The sequence below is a fragment of the Botryllus schlosseri genome, chromosome 5, assembly GCF_051294905.1.
Source record: "Botryllus schlosseri isolate E-star chromosome 5, Bs_hap1, whole genome shotgun sequence".
Lineage (NCBI taxonomy): Eukaryota > Metazoa > Chordata > Ascidiacea > Stolidobranchia > Styelidae > Botryllus > Botryllus schlosseri.
The window spans coordinates 26,773,454-26,790,919 of NC_137240.1; the positions used below are offsets into that span (position 1 = coordinate 26,773,454).

The 17,466-nt window shown below is 41.2% G+C and overlaps 1 protein-coding gene across 1 annotated transcript in view; it reads right to left on the reverse strand.

Annotated features, from left to right (window-relative positions):
* LOC145439907 (beta-1,4-galactosyltransferase 2-like) overlaps positions 1-12,356 on the reverse strand; it is a 40,225-nt gene extending 27,869 nt beyond the window's left edge. The window contains exons 1-4 of the mRNA XM_080317571.1: positions 8,976-12,356; positions 6,004-6,177; positions 4,387-4,513; positions 3,458-3,570 (exon numbers count right to left, since the gene is read on the reverse strand). Coding sequence (XP_080173697.1) covers positions 3,458-3,570; positions 4,387-4,513; positions 6,004-6,177; positions 8,976-9,478 — 917 coding nt within the window. The 5' untranslated portion in view covers positions 9,479-12,356. The remainder of the gene's footprint in view (positions 1-3,457; positions 3,571-4,386; positions 4,514-6,003; positions 6,178-8,975) is intronic.
* Between the last annotated feature and the right edge of the window lie 5,110 nt (positions 12,357-17,466).

The window sequence follows — 17,466 nt, forward strand, 5'->3', positions numbered from 1 at the left end:
GACAAGTGATAAGATGTGTGTTTTTGTTAAGGGATTGATTTCAAGTTGATAAAGACAATAACTGTATAATGCACATACTTGTGATTCTTGATTCTTGTAGAGTTATAGTTGGTATTGATTCTATAGACGTGAAAACAGCAGCGCGGAATGTGCGAATAATCCGACGCGGCCGAATGTTAGCGTCAGTAATATTCAGGTTACGTTTGATTCGATAGATCGTGTTAAAAGGATTTCTCAAAGGATTTGAGTTGTGTCGAATCAACACATTCAAATACGAATCAACTTGATTTGTATATAGTGAGTTTCATTTCAAGTTGACAAATTGACACATTGATTCAATATTCTCATGATTTGTATCACGCAACTAAAGTCAACCACTCTTCCGAAGTGTCAAAACATATAGCGATCGCGTGCAAGTGCCAAATTGTTGGTTTTCGAATCACAGTCTGCGCCGGTTCTGTTATTCATTACTTATTACTTGATAGTAAAAACCATCGACATATTAAACTGTAGCGATTGGATGTAAGTAATGACAAGACACAAAAATGGTTATGTCTTAGGTGTTATCTTGTGGGCGATCGTAGGATTTTACAAATATTTCACACCTTTTTTCGAAGTGATAGTATGTGAACGCGGCTATTGTTGGTATTTGAATCGCCGTCTACGCCGGCTCTGTGGTAAACTAATTACTAAAGTAACACCATGCGACTGATTCCTAGATTTGGTAAACTATTTCGCACTGACTGGATTAGCGTAATAATCGATAGTAGCACACGACTGCACGGAAACAATTCAGCGCGCAGGTCATTCGAAATATAGGTCGCACGCACTGCTTAATCCTCTTGCAAGCCACGTTTCCGTTTGTGCGGTTATTGTTGGTGACTCGTACATATTCAACACCGCGCGAGAGATGCCTGAAAGTACGAATCACGACCGCACCCATAAGAACACATGGTGAATCACCAGAGATCGCGTAAGAATACATGACAGGCACATCATCGCCGCAGCCTATACCTGAAAGTACGAGTCACCAACACAAGTTTTCGAGGTATATCATCACCACAGCCTATACCAGAAAGGGTACCATCATCACCGCATCCATAAGACACAATAGCCGCTTGTCACCCCCGCCATAAGACGCAATAGCCGCTCGCCGCCGCGCCCATAAGAAATAAGAGCCGCTCGCCAGTGCGACCACAAGACACAATAGCCGCTCGCCACCCCCGCCATAAGACATAAAAGCCGCTTGCCACCCCCGGTTTTCCAACCGCTCGCCACCCCGCCTATAAGAAATAAGAGCCGCTCGCCACCCCCGCCATAAGACGCAATAGCCGCTCGCCACCCCCACCATAAGAAATAAGTGCCGCTCGCCACCCCCGGTTTTCCAGCCGCTCGCCACCCCGCCCATAAGAGCCCCAGGCACACCCAGACCGATCTACTATACTACTAACGGATGTGCAACCTGCTGGTGCAGGCCGGCTTTTCGGCGCATAAATGATCTCAACCATGTGACATGAACATGACTTAGCGATGTACAATTACGTTCCCTTCAATTTGAAACCATCCTCTCAGCCAGCTCTACGGCTAAGTTTGATCACATAGGCCAGGGACGGGCAACTTCTCGAGTCGGCGGGCCGGATATAGGAAAATACAGTACTTGGCGGGCCGGATTGGTGAATCGATACAATATTCGCCCATTTATCCACATTCCACATATACAAGGAATAAATCGCATTTAATGAATACATTTTAACGACAGTAATGTCACTTCAAAGCCATTTCTCGCCGATAATGACGAAGACAATGTGGATTTGAGAATAGCATTGTCATACAGGCGCCGCCATGTCTGCTTCTATCTGATCAATCAACACACGGTGCAATTCTCAATTAAGATTTCAAGGAGTTCGATAACCCCGCGGTACCCCTAATTTACCAACACATATATTCGTTAGGGTTGAGTAAGTGACGAGATAACATCGTTGTTCAACTGTGTGGCCTGAGAAATCTCGATAATGAATTCATGCGGTCCGCGACCTCTACGAAATTTGAAAAGTGGTCCACGACCCGTTTTGAGTTGGCGACCCCTGGTATAAGCAGTATTTTCGTCTTACAAAAGCCTAGAAGTGTGCGGTGCTACAAGTCGGCGGTTACAGAATGAAAAATAAGAAATATCAGCCTGGTGTAATTGACCATTGTAGTCGACAAACACCATGATTACCACAAACGACATTAGGGTTGAGTACATCGCAAATGCCGATAATGCATGTCTTCTCGCTTCGACGAAATTACGCGTAAGCTCCACTCTAGCACGCTGCGCATATACGTATATAATAACATGCACTATGCAGTCACTAAAATTTGACGTTGTAAGCAAGTAGTGGGAAATCTCGGCAGACTAGGGCCGCGGGCCACATTATCATGTAAAACGGAAAACTGTCCGCGGGCCGGAAAAAATTCCTTCGCGGGCCGGATCCGGCCCGCGGGGCGTATGTTGCCCACCCCTGACATAGGCTGAGAGAGGATAAAAATGTTAGAGTGATAGGATGCACATAGAAACCCGATGCATATAAAAAGCCTTCAAAAGTTGAATCGATCACCCTATAGTGTGCCTCAGACCAGTGTTTTTGCGGGCATGAGCTGGGTTTAAAAGATCTGCTTCGGTCCTAGCTACAATACACAACCACATATCTGCAGAGCTGTCAAGCACACGGCCGGCGGCCCAGACAATTTCATCCGGTCCGTGAAGAAGTCCGTTGCAGACCAAATCAGAAGACCTTAGCATTCACTAGAGTTCAAATTCGAGATGGCCCAATAGTGTAGTAGTTAATTCTAGACCCCTGTTAAAAAATCCACTCCTTATGCAATCGATATGCAACGAATTGCCAGTGTGACGTCATATGTGCTCACGCCTTATTTAAAAGCCCTCTAGGAGGCGATAAAGAGTGTCCGGAATTTGGACTACGAAAATATGGTGGGCGTGTTGCCGGTACACGTACTCTCTAAGACAGGGCAAATTCATTTCCGAATCGATTAATAGGCTTCGAGAATCGAGTCTAGTCGAGTATTCGTATATCGTTTAATAGGATGTCACAACAGTATCAATGATGGTGAAGGTTCAAATATGTATTGTTTGGTGTTAAATCTACATACCTATGTCATGGCACTTTTGACAATGCCATGGGTCCATCACGACTTCACAGATATGTCATTTCTAAAAAAATTCGTAGCTTTGTACTACATGTTTCGTATGCTGCGATACGACCAATTGTATAGAAACAAATTGCATTAAAACCAACTGTATTGAAACTATAATAATCGTTGATAAATTAACTCTTTGTGGCAATGAGCGTAATTTCAGCACTAGGAAAAAATCATTTGTTACTACCGGATTCAAATCATCCGAAATAATACCCAATTCAGATTCGAGTACTCGAATCATTGTGCTCAGCCTTAGTACCTTCCCAATATCGAATTAGGTCTTTGAATCTTCAGTTTCTGCAGCTTGATGCGAGCATTTATATCGTCATCCTCCCCTCCCCAGCCCCATAATGAGTTCGGAAAACCATTCACCTACAAGGCAACACAATGTCCTGTTTACCGGCATTCGTGAAATATGATTCGATTACAGCCCGACCCGGCCCAGGATATCGAGTCGACATCACATTTGACAGAAGTATCGGTATCGGCTAATGAGAGGTAGAATGATATCGGCGATGTTAGTGAGGTTACAACCAGGTAATGGGAGTCTGATAACTAAAATCTTCGACTGATAACTGGGAATATTGATATGTTTTGTGTGAAAAATGTCCTTTTTTCCGGATCTCAAAATATGGTAACTCTATTACTCGGGAGTGAATACACTACGAAAAGTCGTCTGGTTGTGAGCATCTGTCTATGGACAGCCGTCGCCGACGTCCCGTAAGACATGTCGTAAAAGTGGGGAGATTTGACAACTCAATCCATTCTGATTCATCCTCCTGACCAGTTTCAATCATTTCGTTTTCACGAACACATCACTATTAGTTACCTTATAAGTTCACAATTATTCAATGTCATGATAGCGATACGGCGTGGCAGGTACGTACGTTCGTTCATATACATGTGATGTCGAGCGTCAATGACAATATATGCTGGCGTGATGGAGAATTTGAGCATGAATATGGACTTTCACGCGTCAGGTATTATAAACAGAGACTAGCCTTTACTGTCCACCATGTCAATTAAGATTGGCACGATGATAATGTCCATAAGTACATCGAAATTGGAAGCGTCTGGAGTCTAGACTTACGTTAGGTTCAAGTTTGCATTACGTACCATCTTTACATACCATCTCGCGTTTTGCGATACATACATTATAATGTAAAGGTATACAGATTTCCCAAATACCTTTCGAAACTGGTGCTCTTGAAACCCGAGCACTCCTCCGACGGTCATGCCACAACACAAAACTTGGTACCTGAATTTGTCGATTGCCGTCGATAAATGATGTACCGCGTCTTCCGAGTCTGAGCACCTATACGATAGAATGTCTGTAACGTGCTTGAAATTGGAGATATACCTGTCAGCCATTATCCGCTTATTTAATTCATTTGGCATATGGCTCTGCATTCAGATGTGTAACCTACAAACTATATGCCCAAATAGAGCTAGAACTGCTTACTATTCAAAACTAGAGCTAGAACTAACGACTTTTATAAATACGCCAACTGTATCACTAAAATACAGTTAGCTAGATACAATTCCGAACCAACTAATACGAATTGATGTACTGCGAATTACCGTAGGTAAGAAATATCTCGTGAACAATCGGCATTTCAAAACAACGTGGCTTCGGGTTTATAATGGGATGGGTTTTGACTAGCAAAAACCTACACCGGTCTACGCCACTGTTCGTAGTCATTACTGATCGAGCAATCGTTACAAGAACATCACTGAACAGAACACCGGCATCACGAAATGCGCAACTAGAACTAGACCGTCAACTAAATAGCTATAGATTGATAGTTTGTACAAGTCTGTCTGCATTTGGCCATAAATTTTTCCATTGGCAAACATTTGTTGGATAGTCCTGTTTGTGTGAAAAAATATCGGGACAATAGATTTCCTGTCGTCGGGAGTAGTCGTTTACCCTTATATTTGTGTGTCTTGTGTCGACTTACGCCAACCAAGTCTGCACCAACGGAAGGAGTTCGTGTACCATCTAAAAATAGAAATTCCGAAATTCCATGCCGTTGAAGTCATATTTGGTGACACGATTGTTGGTGTTCAACATATGCAGTTTATTGTGATTAATGTAATAAATATTGAGCTTAATACCGTTTATCTGTTCCTTTCCCTATGCGGTGATAACAACTCGCCATTGCGATCAGACTCGGAAAACTATAGATAATTCTAGCTGACTAATTTGCAAAAAGCCAGTAATCCACTTCTAATCTGTTATTTACTTTAATTCTAATTCTAATCTAGTTTGTGAAATGTTTCTATGCTCTCGCTTCCATTCTAATTTAATTTTTGGTTTTCCTGATAATGTTACAGGAGACCTGTATAGTGCGAAATGAGCCAAGCTTGGTGTTCAGATATTTGTCATTCTCATGCTAAGGAGAATCGGCTCTGATTTGATATGAACCGATCTTGATTCAAAAACCAAGGTTTTGCGAATTCAACGTAATCTTATTTAGAATAACCCTGTGTAGCTGTGATTGTAATTATAATATACTGTGGAAAACTGTGTAGCTATATTTCTATTTCTAGTCTAATTAGGAAAATGTACTGCTGTATAATTTTTGTTCTAATGTAATTTAGTAAAGCTGAAGATTTTCTAGTTGTCCAAATCTGATTGTGATCACGCCTGTACCAAGCTTGGAAATTGGCCAAACAACACGGGAGTTCAAGATCCCTGTGATGGAGATCTATAGTGATACAAGAGACAGCTAAAAGTACTAGTGAACACAATACATCTAACTCGGAATAGCGTAGTTCTCGCTATAAGGTAACGCCTAATACCTGTAAGGCAGGGTGTCGTGTTCCACAAGCAGGTCCACGTCTTGAAATATAAAACAGTCGTATGGTCTTCCCATAGTGCGACCAAGTTCCGCAGCAAACTCAAAGCCCGTGTTCATCAAACGACCCTTGTTGAATGTGCTGGTTCCGCTTTGTTCCAGCACAAACACAGTGTACCTATAGATGTGCAAGTATATGGCTAGGCACAATAGTTCGAGTACTTGAACCAGAATGGAGTGTTAACTGCAATGATTCGCGTCAAGTATAGTGAGGGATGACACTTGGAGTTGCACAATGCACAATCATACGCTCCTCACCACCAATGGTTACTTTATCAAGCAAAAATTCGACTCTGGACACTATTATTCCTCCATGAAAGTCATGAAACCTCTGTTCCTCGTATCGCAACATAAAAACACGCCGTACAAAGCTACGCACGTTCGACGTTCGTGGAAACGACATCTGTGAATTCGCGATCATTCCACAGCATTGTCACAAAGCGCAATGAAATAGGTATGGTGGTCGAAAAAATACCAAATTGTCCATAACGTGATATGGAGCTGGCATTGTATTCTTTGTGGTCACTTAGCAGGTACATATGTGAATTTTCCACACCATATTCATACTGTTATGATGTCATGAGTAGTACTCGAATTGAAGACTAATACTTTTCTAGAATCTAATCACTCAAATCGATTTTGCCCAGCCATATGTACGAAGCTAAACATCGCCAGTCTCGCATTAGTTAAATAAAGTCTATTTCAGCTTCGCTGGGGAGTGGGGAGTGAATAAGAACGACAACGGGCCACGCACAGACTAGCGCCATAAATGAGATTAGGCTTCTTGAACCCCGTGGCCAATAATGTATTGATGAATTAGTCTGATGGTTGACAATCGAGGGAATAATTTGTCTCTATTTAAACTATTTGTAAGACGAAAGTCATGAGCAAGTCGATATGTGACTGAAGAGGTTCTCGCACATGAATTAGTTTGATAGTTTGATAGCACGCCAATTTTATAGTATTTCTGGTTCAAACAGTTTTCATTTGTACTTACATAAGCAGACGGCTTAACTTTTACTATACTGTTGTTGATTGTGTTATTCATGGTGTTTGTCGACTACAATGGTCATTTACACCAGGCCGACATTCGTTGTTTTTGATTACTTAACTGCCGACTTGTAGCACGGCCCACTTTTGGCTTTTGTAAGACACAGCATAGAGGAGCCTAGATAAACCTCCAACACTTTGGTAAGAATTCTGACTCGAACCCACAACCCATTGGTGTTGTAGTTGTGGAGTATTCCACTACGCTATCTCGCCACTATACTGTGTGATTCATAGAGGGAATACATGATACTCATACTCATCAGTGACGCGTCACAATCAATCGGGCAGGCCCAAAACATCGCTATGTCAGCATATCCCCGAACGCTGGTGTTGGGCCTTTTTCGTCTGATTCCTTCACTACCATATACAACTACGATTTACTAAGACACTCATTTCCGTAGTGAACCAAGTTCGGTATTGCGCGATTCACGAAGCAGCCGGAATAGGTAATGCTTTACGCCCGGCGACCGGACAATATAGCCCCTATATCACAGTGTGTATAATAGTTGTGCTAATGTGAGTAGTACGCCTACGATTAGGTGCTGTGCGTTAGTCACAGAGGTCTGGCTCATTGAAAGTTGTTACGGGTCGTGTATAATATTAAAAGTCTGTGACGCGCTGTCATAAACCGCTCGTTGAAAGCAATCTTGTCAAAGCGACCATGTGCATTAGGCTATGCATTGTGCCACTTCAATTTAATATGGTTTTGCTGAAATTTGGAGATCGTTCCTAGGGCTAGAATGCGAATGCTAGTTCTATATCGCATTAAAGATCATTTGGTATTTTTCGACCATAACTATTTCATTGCACTATGTGTCAACTGTCAATGCTGCGTAGCTATATGTACTACATGTTTCATATGCCCCGATACGACCGACCGAGGTTTCAAGTTTTCCATAGCGGAAAGTACCAACGAGAACACAATTTTAGCTGATAAACCATCTTAATGTCAAGGAGTGCATAATTTCAGTACTTGAAAGAAGCATTTCTCACTACTCAACTAGGAGCATTATATTTAATACTCGATTCATATCCGAGCACTCGAATCATTGTGTCCTGCCCTAATCGTGACTTGAATGCTCGTTATTCAGTAAACTTCAGATTTTGTGGTGACGCCTCCGTCTTAGATCTGAACACGTACCAGCGTATAGAACAGGGGTGGACAAACTACGGCCCGCGGGCAACACGGGGTCCGCAACACCGTTTTGTGAGGCCCGCGAAAGCCCCAAGAAACGTTACAAAAATATTGATGAATAATAAAATTACTGTGGGTATTTGAGTAAACTTTTCTTAACATATTTCAACATGATGATGATAAGATACATTCTTACCAGAGTATGTTTTCATTTCATTGATGGCGCGATAGCCCGATCTCGAGGCCGGTGCATTTTGTAAGGTTTCAATTGCCAAACATCACAGAAAGTGAAATGTAACTGACTTAAATCGGACCGCGGGTGTGATTCTAGATCGGCAACACGAGCACCTTTATTACTCTTATTAGTGCTGTACTGCGAAAAACCGATTATACTCGTTCTCTGTGCAATGTGCATGCAGAAGTATTTATATTTATATATTGTAGAAGCGTATATAAAGGTAACATGGTTATGATGCTGTCAACATTGTGCGTCCTGGAGTTGCGGCAAAAGTAACCAGCAAATCTATGAACAGATCGCTGCTAACAGGCTAAAATTTACATCTAGTTCTAAGAATCGGGACAACCGACCTTCATCCCTATTTTTGACAGTGAGGACGACCAGCTTATAAATTCTCGTCAATATTTCTGACAAGTGTATACGTTACCATAGGTGGTACGCGGTGGGAATACAGTCTTTTCGCTACGAGTGTGCGTTGCAAAGCAATACATACCACATTCGTTGTCTTTTCAATATAGGAATCAAATGTCCCAGGAGAACCTGCAAATGATGTTCCCGGTTTCGAAATGGAATGATGATAGCCACAGTATGATTCGAGGTACATTCAGAGTCCGCGCCAGAAGTGGTAACATCAGTGCGATTCGTTAGCTGCCAATTCGTGAGAGACACGGAGTCCCCAAGTACATTCTCGTGGTCTACTGACGGCCTCGACATGTTCGAATATATCCAATAGAGTTCGGCCGCTCTGTCGGGATTTGGTTTCACCGGCCCTTCTAGCTTGCCATCGGGGCAGATCATTTCAACAGTGGTCATCGTTTCTGTAACATTTTCAGGGTAACTCATTGTGGAGGTCGTGTTTGTAGTTGCTGCTTCATCAACTTTCGTTACGATGTACCGTTTTATCCCAGAATGTCTTTGTATGTAACCTACTATCAACAATATGTTGACAAATACCAGGCAGTACGCAAATTTCAAAGGCTTTGTCGTTCTAAACATTTCTTGCCGCAGTGGTTCACCACGATGTCCTCACAATCGCAGACTGTAAGATCCCTTGTTGATACTCGATTATACTACTCAAGCATACACCCTGATAGTTGGTCGAACCGAACCTATAATCAGCAATCAAAGTATGTAGTGTGGCCACTCATTTGCCTCGTCTAGAAATATGAAATATCATATTAAGTCAATAGGAATTTGCGAAGATGCTGCAGGCTGACCGTATCAATTCGGGTATCAATACGTTAAGTGCCGCATTGCCTGGAAGATGGTTTTCAATGAGATATTGTACGTGCATTGCACTGCCGTTTACTTATACGAATCTCACGAGCAAGTATACCATTATTTGAGCAAGCGCAAGTACAACTCATCGAAGGTCGTACGATTCCTATCATGAATCGAAATTCCACGACAAGCCATGAGCGCCAAAAGCTACTCTGCATATAACTGGTTTATCAGTGACATTTACTTGACACGCCTACAAATATTCGGACCGTTTCGACTTCTCTTGTTCAATGTCTTGACACAAGACTATAGGACAGGTGTCCCGAAATTTTCCGTTCTCATGTTTGCGAGGATGAACTCTGATTCTATTTTTTTTATTAGGAATTGAGTTCAAGTTCGACATTTTTGCGAATTCAATAATTCTATAATTCTATTCTAATTTGGAAAAAGCTGGAATTTGGAGAATTTTCTTGTAGGCCAACTCTGCTCGACACTCTATACTTGGTTTGATTAGACTTTCTCGCGGCCATGGAACTGCAAAGTCACAGCTCAGAAGGAACCTCGCTCACTAGAATCACTCCAACGCACCGTTTGGTGATATAAATCGATACATAAAATCTATTTGTTTGTTTTTGTAGGCCGACTCCAGACCAGTGACAATTGTACATTGTACAATAAGCTTTATTTATCGGTTTTAGTATTGGTCTCCGACGCAAACGCATAATGCGCCACACTGATCACGTCCTGACTTAATCCACAAAGGATACCACCATAAGTCGCATGACACTCCTTGCACATATTCTTCTGCCCACACAGATCAAGAAACTGTAGCTTTACAGTACAACTCGCTATTCATTCACTACAAGGAATGTGAGTGGATGCAAATCATCGGAACACCATCTGATTTTGCTGAAAACTGGTTGGGCTTGTCCATGTAACATACACAACATGTTTTCGAGGAGCTTCGATTTGGTTGATTCAACTTCTTTACTACAGTTCACGTTAAATTGTTTTCTATAGAATGGCGATATTATCCTGATCAGTTACCGAAATTTGACAGAAAAATCACGCGACAACTGAAGTGATCAAGACAGGCACACAGGCCAAAACGCCTAGTCAGGTAAGATATGCAATGATGCGCCCGTATGAGATATAAACGGAGTGATGTGGTGCTGTAATCAAAGGGCGCATAATCTCAGTAACCAAGCAAAGAACGCGTTGTAGTATACAAACAAAACTAATTAATTACGGATATATAACACCTACTGATGTCCCCTTACTTTTGGGGACGATAAAGAAGGTATTGACAAATGTCGCCAAGTACCATACCATATCCTACCAAACTATACGGCGAGTAGCGTGCTAATAACAACGAGAGCTTTATCATTCCGACATTAGTGATGCACCACAAAATTGCTTAATTTAAAGGTCGAGTCCTTGTCGTAACAGCATTCTGAATTTGAAATACATGACATAATACGAGCAAACTTCTGCTACACAAATGGTCCAATATACTTTATTCAAGACTTTGTAACTATCTCGGTGTAATTTCAATGTTTTCCCCACGAGTGTCAACATAACGCTTCCTCTGTACATTGAAATTTACACATTCGTTTGCTTCAATTTTTGGGCAACAGCGAGTTCAGCAGGAGTCATGGTGATTGTCACGGCTTATGACAAACGCATGGTAAATGAAAAGGCAAATCGACAAAGCACTGACGTATAAAAATAATTTTAGCCCGCCAACCAAACAATCGCCAACTCGCCGACGATTTATCGAATTGCAAAACGTATCTTGCAATGTGGGAATGAGCTCACCAGATCTGACGCTGATGTCTCTATTCTGCCCACCAAGTGTAGCCTACGCATGGAATTTAGAGCAACTTAGAAATCAAAAATGAAACCTACCATTCCGACCAAACGACCTAATATTAAAATGCTAAAAGGTACGAGAACCTACATATATATTTCAGGAACACAAGTAGATAGGAAACATTTTTCGTGATGTCATTCGGCTAGATAAAATCTAGTATAGAGGATTCTGGATTCTAAATCGAGCATTAAATTTCGAGTCGTGTCTACAGTATCACGCATGGCGTTAAACGAGCAGGCCTATATGAATGGGGTTAAAGTGCAAATGTGTACCTTTCATGCGACAGTAATGCCTGGGAATTTACGATTTTCGCAAGATTTTCATCCCCCAGACAAATACTCGTTCTAAGTTGACATAAAACTGACCTATAGTTGCCACAGTCAGACTCGGGTTACGTTTTCTGGAAGACTTGGCCTGACTTAACGTGAGTTGAGTTACTGCTTTAATGACTCGACTGCGACCCGAAGTATGAAAAATAAGAAACTATAGTCGTGACTCGGAGTAAAAAGTCTGAGTCATGATCAAGTCGTCATATATAATAATTCACAACACCTTGATCAATACTAATCATATATATACTGGATTACATTTCCCCTAAATCGTTAGTTCCATCAGCAGCTACATCAAAGACAAGTTCATCATTCCCTCAACTCCCGTCATCATGTCCAAACTGCATTATACTATCATTACACCCATGACTTAATATACACGCGTAGGAACTAGTTGATAATTTCTTGAAAATCTCACCTACACAAATTCACACTCGCCATGCAGCATTTCACTTCATAAATGTCGTTTATGTTGCATTATAGCCTACTCCCATACGATATTGGATGGAACATTCTAATCAACTTGCATAAATACCCGGGTTGGATCATATCATTTTAGCAGTTTAAAATGACATGGTGACTAGTTTCGTGTGTTCAGTGTTTACCCTATATGCAATTATGCATACTTTATACATATACGGAGACTGAAAATATTTGACCTTAAATTGACTCGAAATCTGAAGCTTGGAGATTACTTGACTCAGTCAGAGTCACTTTGAAAACTTTACTCGTGACTTGATTGATAAACACTACTCCAGATCAAGTTTTAGCTGTCAATAATTCTGCACGATGTACGCAACGGAGTAAATGCTAAGAAGCTGTCTTTATAATATATCATCCTCGAAGAATATTCCTGACCGCGGACATTGTATTCGTAAGCGTATAAATCTCGTCTACTCCCCTCACACAGTTATCATTTTCAGGCGTGGAATTCGCATTGCTGTGTGAAGTGTTGATACCACTTTCTATATGTATAACCGTTTCGTTGTATGTGATACAGCGCCAGTATTTAAGTAGATACGCTAGAATTGCGGATGCAATGAGCATTGAGCAAGTTTTCCTCCTTCACAAATCCCTGCTCAAAATACCATGTCATTACTCGTTAAAATACAATCGTCATACTATAATAACTTTATTTCGGCACCCGTCCATAATAGTTTAAAAATTTGGAAGCTATTACTCAATTTCATTCTCACTAACGCTACCAGAAGTTGACTCTATGTATTGTACATTGTACACGCCGTAAGATGTACCTATTGTACCGCCTGGTTGGGGTTTACCAGATATCGCGTGACATAGAAAATTGGAATAAGAAGCATTGCACACTGAATTAATAGTAGCAAAAGATAACATAGAAAAACAAGCGATAAAAATGAAGTGGATGTGTCGGCAGGCCAGCGCTGATTAGTATTTAGCATTAGGATTTAGTATTTCCTGTACCTTGTGACAGAGATATCTAGAGTTTCTAGATATCCCTGCCTTGTGACCTGGTTCATCCTTGTTCCGATCAGGATTTGTTACGTGTTCTGCGTATTATTTAGACTGGGGTGTACAAGTTTTGAGTTAACATCAAAAGGGTGTACCATTCCGAAAAAGGTTGCACAGCAATGTTTTACAGCAATGCTGTATTTTGACGAGCTGCTGTATTATCCAAGGTAGCAGGCCCCAGTATATTTTCGCTGTATATGTCAGACTTGCAGTTATCGATGATGCTCGATGGCCACGTTTACACCGCCATCAGATTTATAACATATGATATTAAGTTATGTTCCAATTAGGCGAATATTAGTGAATCTAGAGCTGTAGCTTCCTTTAAATTTTCTCTCTTTGGTTGTTTAGGTTCACGCGTAGCCTACGTCATTTTACTTGACAAAATGTGTGTTACAGGTTGGACAATGGACCTACCTCCTACATATCCTTCGAAGGCAGCACATGGTAAATGTTCGCTGCATATTATATATCTGGAATCTATCGATTACCAATTAAAACCAGTCCTTACCGTGCAGAAAGTTAACCTTGTCACATTAGTGCATAACATCACGTGGCTAGCCTATTACTCTTAACGTCTCACAGGATATATTCCACCAGGTCTCACGGAAGCGTTAAAAGAAACCTGCCAACCCACCGCTAGTTAATATCCAGCACTAGAAAATACAGGATGCCCGGCTGACCTACTTTGCTAACCTGACTATGAATCTATAAATCTGCATTGGTGATTGTCGGTATACCATGTCTGACAATAAGTATTTCCTTGTAGTGTTTACAACTAGAAAATATAGAAAGGACAGTAGGAGACGTCCGCATATTGAATTGTCTCCCATCGAAAGCTAAGCTACCAAAATTAATACAAAAAAGCGCGATCACAAAAACGGGCTATAGCGTCGGTTCTCAACTCCTCTACGCCTTAATTTCGGTATTTTGTCGAGAGGAAATGCAAAAGTAAGTATGTTCTGAACTGATGTATGAATTTTGACCTCGCAAACTGAGTGGTATATCGATCAATTCCTTGGCTGCTCTGTTGTGATGTCGCAATTTGTCAATACTAAGTACACACAGTTATACAACACTGCCACTCAAGCCCACGCAAGCAAAATAAATGCTTGACTCGGAAAATAGTCCCGTGACAATCGAATGAAGAATTTCTACTGGTTGACTTTTCGAGAGGTGGGGTGGCCCGATAGAAGCGAGGCTCCTATTCTTCATCGCCACAGTCACGTTCATAGCCGTTATCATTCATTGCTAATGAATAAGTTGGCAGTGGCGTTGGAATCATTTACGTAGGGTTGCCTACTTGTGCTATTATCTCCCAATCACCACTCACGGTTACTACAAGCGAGGTGTGGCGCGTGATAAGAACCTCGTGTGGGTAGAATTGTCTTTAGAAAAAAGGTTGATCGGGTATGAACCCGGAATGTCCTACGCATACTCGTCTTTCTAATAGAATAATTATTCTGCACGTAGTTGTAGATATCACCCGTTGAGCTGATCAATTTATTTCAAGACTGTGGAAACTTGTATTTTACACCACAAATTATTACTGCTGATGGCTGAGGCTATTAACTGAGAAACAATATCTATTCGAAGTATTTCTACTGAAGATTAACAACATTATTATTATATGCATATGCTATTATCGTCATTAAGCGAAACTGACACCTATAACTAAAACGAGCAGATCAATACCGTGGCTTAACATCCCGCTATAGCTTGTGACTTAAATGACCTATTTGTCAAGGCTGATGAAAGAACAGTTGGCGACCAATAAATGTACAAAATACGGGGATACATATGCTAGCTAATAAACACATCCAGCTTATTACAACATGAAGTTATGGAATAATATGGGCGAGTCATGGGAACGTCATTTCGACTGTAAGATTTTGACGTGACTGCTTGTCGATCGCATGCTTCGTCCATGATAAGGATGTTCAAATGTATTTGTATACATATCCTTGGCCCTCATATCATGTGCAAGATAATCTGATGAGTAATTGACAGTAAGGTCTCAGCATCCTACGTATGCCTTTAATTACTATATACAGCTGCATCTCGACCAGCTACGATATTTCTGCAGCTTAAAACTACAACCACTCCGTCGACAGGTAACAGGAAATTCCGGCACTAGTGCCAGTCATTTGGTTCTTCAGAATTTTCAATTACTTCGACTCATGTTGTATTGAGAGTGTGAGACTTTGCGCATATCAATGTCGTGCCGAAATGAGTGGCTTCTTCGTTACTATGTCTACCGATCCCATAATACTGTATGTGGGTTTGTTTGTCCGTGGCAGAAAGAAACGACATCCCACTGAGTCGATCTTATTTCGGGAAGCCATAAATTGACAGTATACAACATTATATCATCTGCAAGTTCAACTTGATTGAAGACTTCAAGGCTTCCATATTTTCCCTGTCGGAAGAAGCGCTTGGCTTGTCTCACGATTTCAGTTGAAACCTGTTCCTTTTGTATACAATACAGATTGTGATTAAGTTCGAACTTAATTTATTCTGTTGTAGTTATTTTGAACACGAGTATTGACGACATTTAGTTACTTAGCAGGCCTAATTATTTTCCGCCACGAGTCCATCGCATTAGATAATATTTTATTCGTAATCCAAATTTTTCGACTGCCATAACTCCGTTTCCACTGGTTGGAATTGAACCAAATTTGGTGAACATCGTTTCTATACACAACCTAACACTTTCATGGGGTGAACAGAAAATTTTCAAACTTTTTGCTATTTATTTTTATATAATAAATAAAAACTTTCTTCTCCTGTAGCAATGCGGCTACTGGTTGGAATTGAACCAAATTTGGTGTGTAGGCTTAAATTAGGTATCCTAACAATTGTATCAAGTAGCCAGTACGATTTAAGAAAAAAGTCAATTTTGAAGAGCCCAAACCATCACACTCTCGCAAAGCCTCCCCGATGCGCGGCTCGTATTAGCGCATATTGAAAAGCAACTAACTAGGCAACCAACTAGACTACTAAACACTCTATACCTTGTGAATGCTGTTCCCCCAGAAACTAACTGATATAGGGGTCTGAAAAGATCTGTGTTATCAAAAGTGGTTCGATCCACCTTCTATGCGCAATTTAAACCCTCTGCTTGACCAGGGTGAATACATTCTTTTATATTTGCAGAGGTGGTGGGTATCGAAGTAATGCTACTTTTTCGCAGTTTTTCGGGCAAAACCAGGCCTAAAATACTTAATTTTTACTTACTTGTAAATCGCTACTAATTTTACTTGTAGCTGATTAGAAATTTAGGTCGTTTCTTGTACTTGAGTAGGCTATAAACGATGACTACACTTTGAACACTGTATAGTGCAGGGGTCGGCAACCCCAGACAAGCGTGCCATTTGTAACTCGCGAGATGATTTTTCATGGCACGCCGGATGATTTGACGCACACGACATACCATAACCAAGTTTTTGCCAAAAGTGAAACAAGATTTTAAAAGGCACAAAGCTCGCAGGCGACCCAAAATTTTACGCAAATCAAAATAAAATAGTATCTTTGGGAGCAGATTTTATTTATCTTGAAACTTTTTCCGCGCTTCCTGCGATTTACTGGAACGTGATTGTCTGATACATATATTAATTGTGGGAATTTGTTTTGCGTGCATATTGCGCAGAATGAGTCCAACCGTATTAGCAATTGTGAAAGAACGACAACCTGATATCGTATGAAACCGTTTGGGTGCTTAAAAGCGAGGAGTGTGCACTGTGAAGCCTGCGGGAGAGCGATTATTATATGAACCGGCATTGCGGCGCTGGGCATTTCTCACGCTGGGAGACACGGTCTGGTATCATGTGGCATCAAACCGACTTGTATGATATCGGGGTGGACACGTTTTCCATCATCAGACCATATCATCGTAACAACATTATTCCCTTATTGGTTATGGTACCGGAGACAGAGGACTGGGAAAACGACCAAAGAATGTAGAATATGTTCTTCGAAAGCGACCATAGCACGGAAGATCGTTAATAGCGAGACTTGATGCAAACGTGCAGCGATATAGGTGGTGTGGTAGCTACCAAAATCCATCCGGTTAC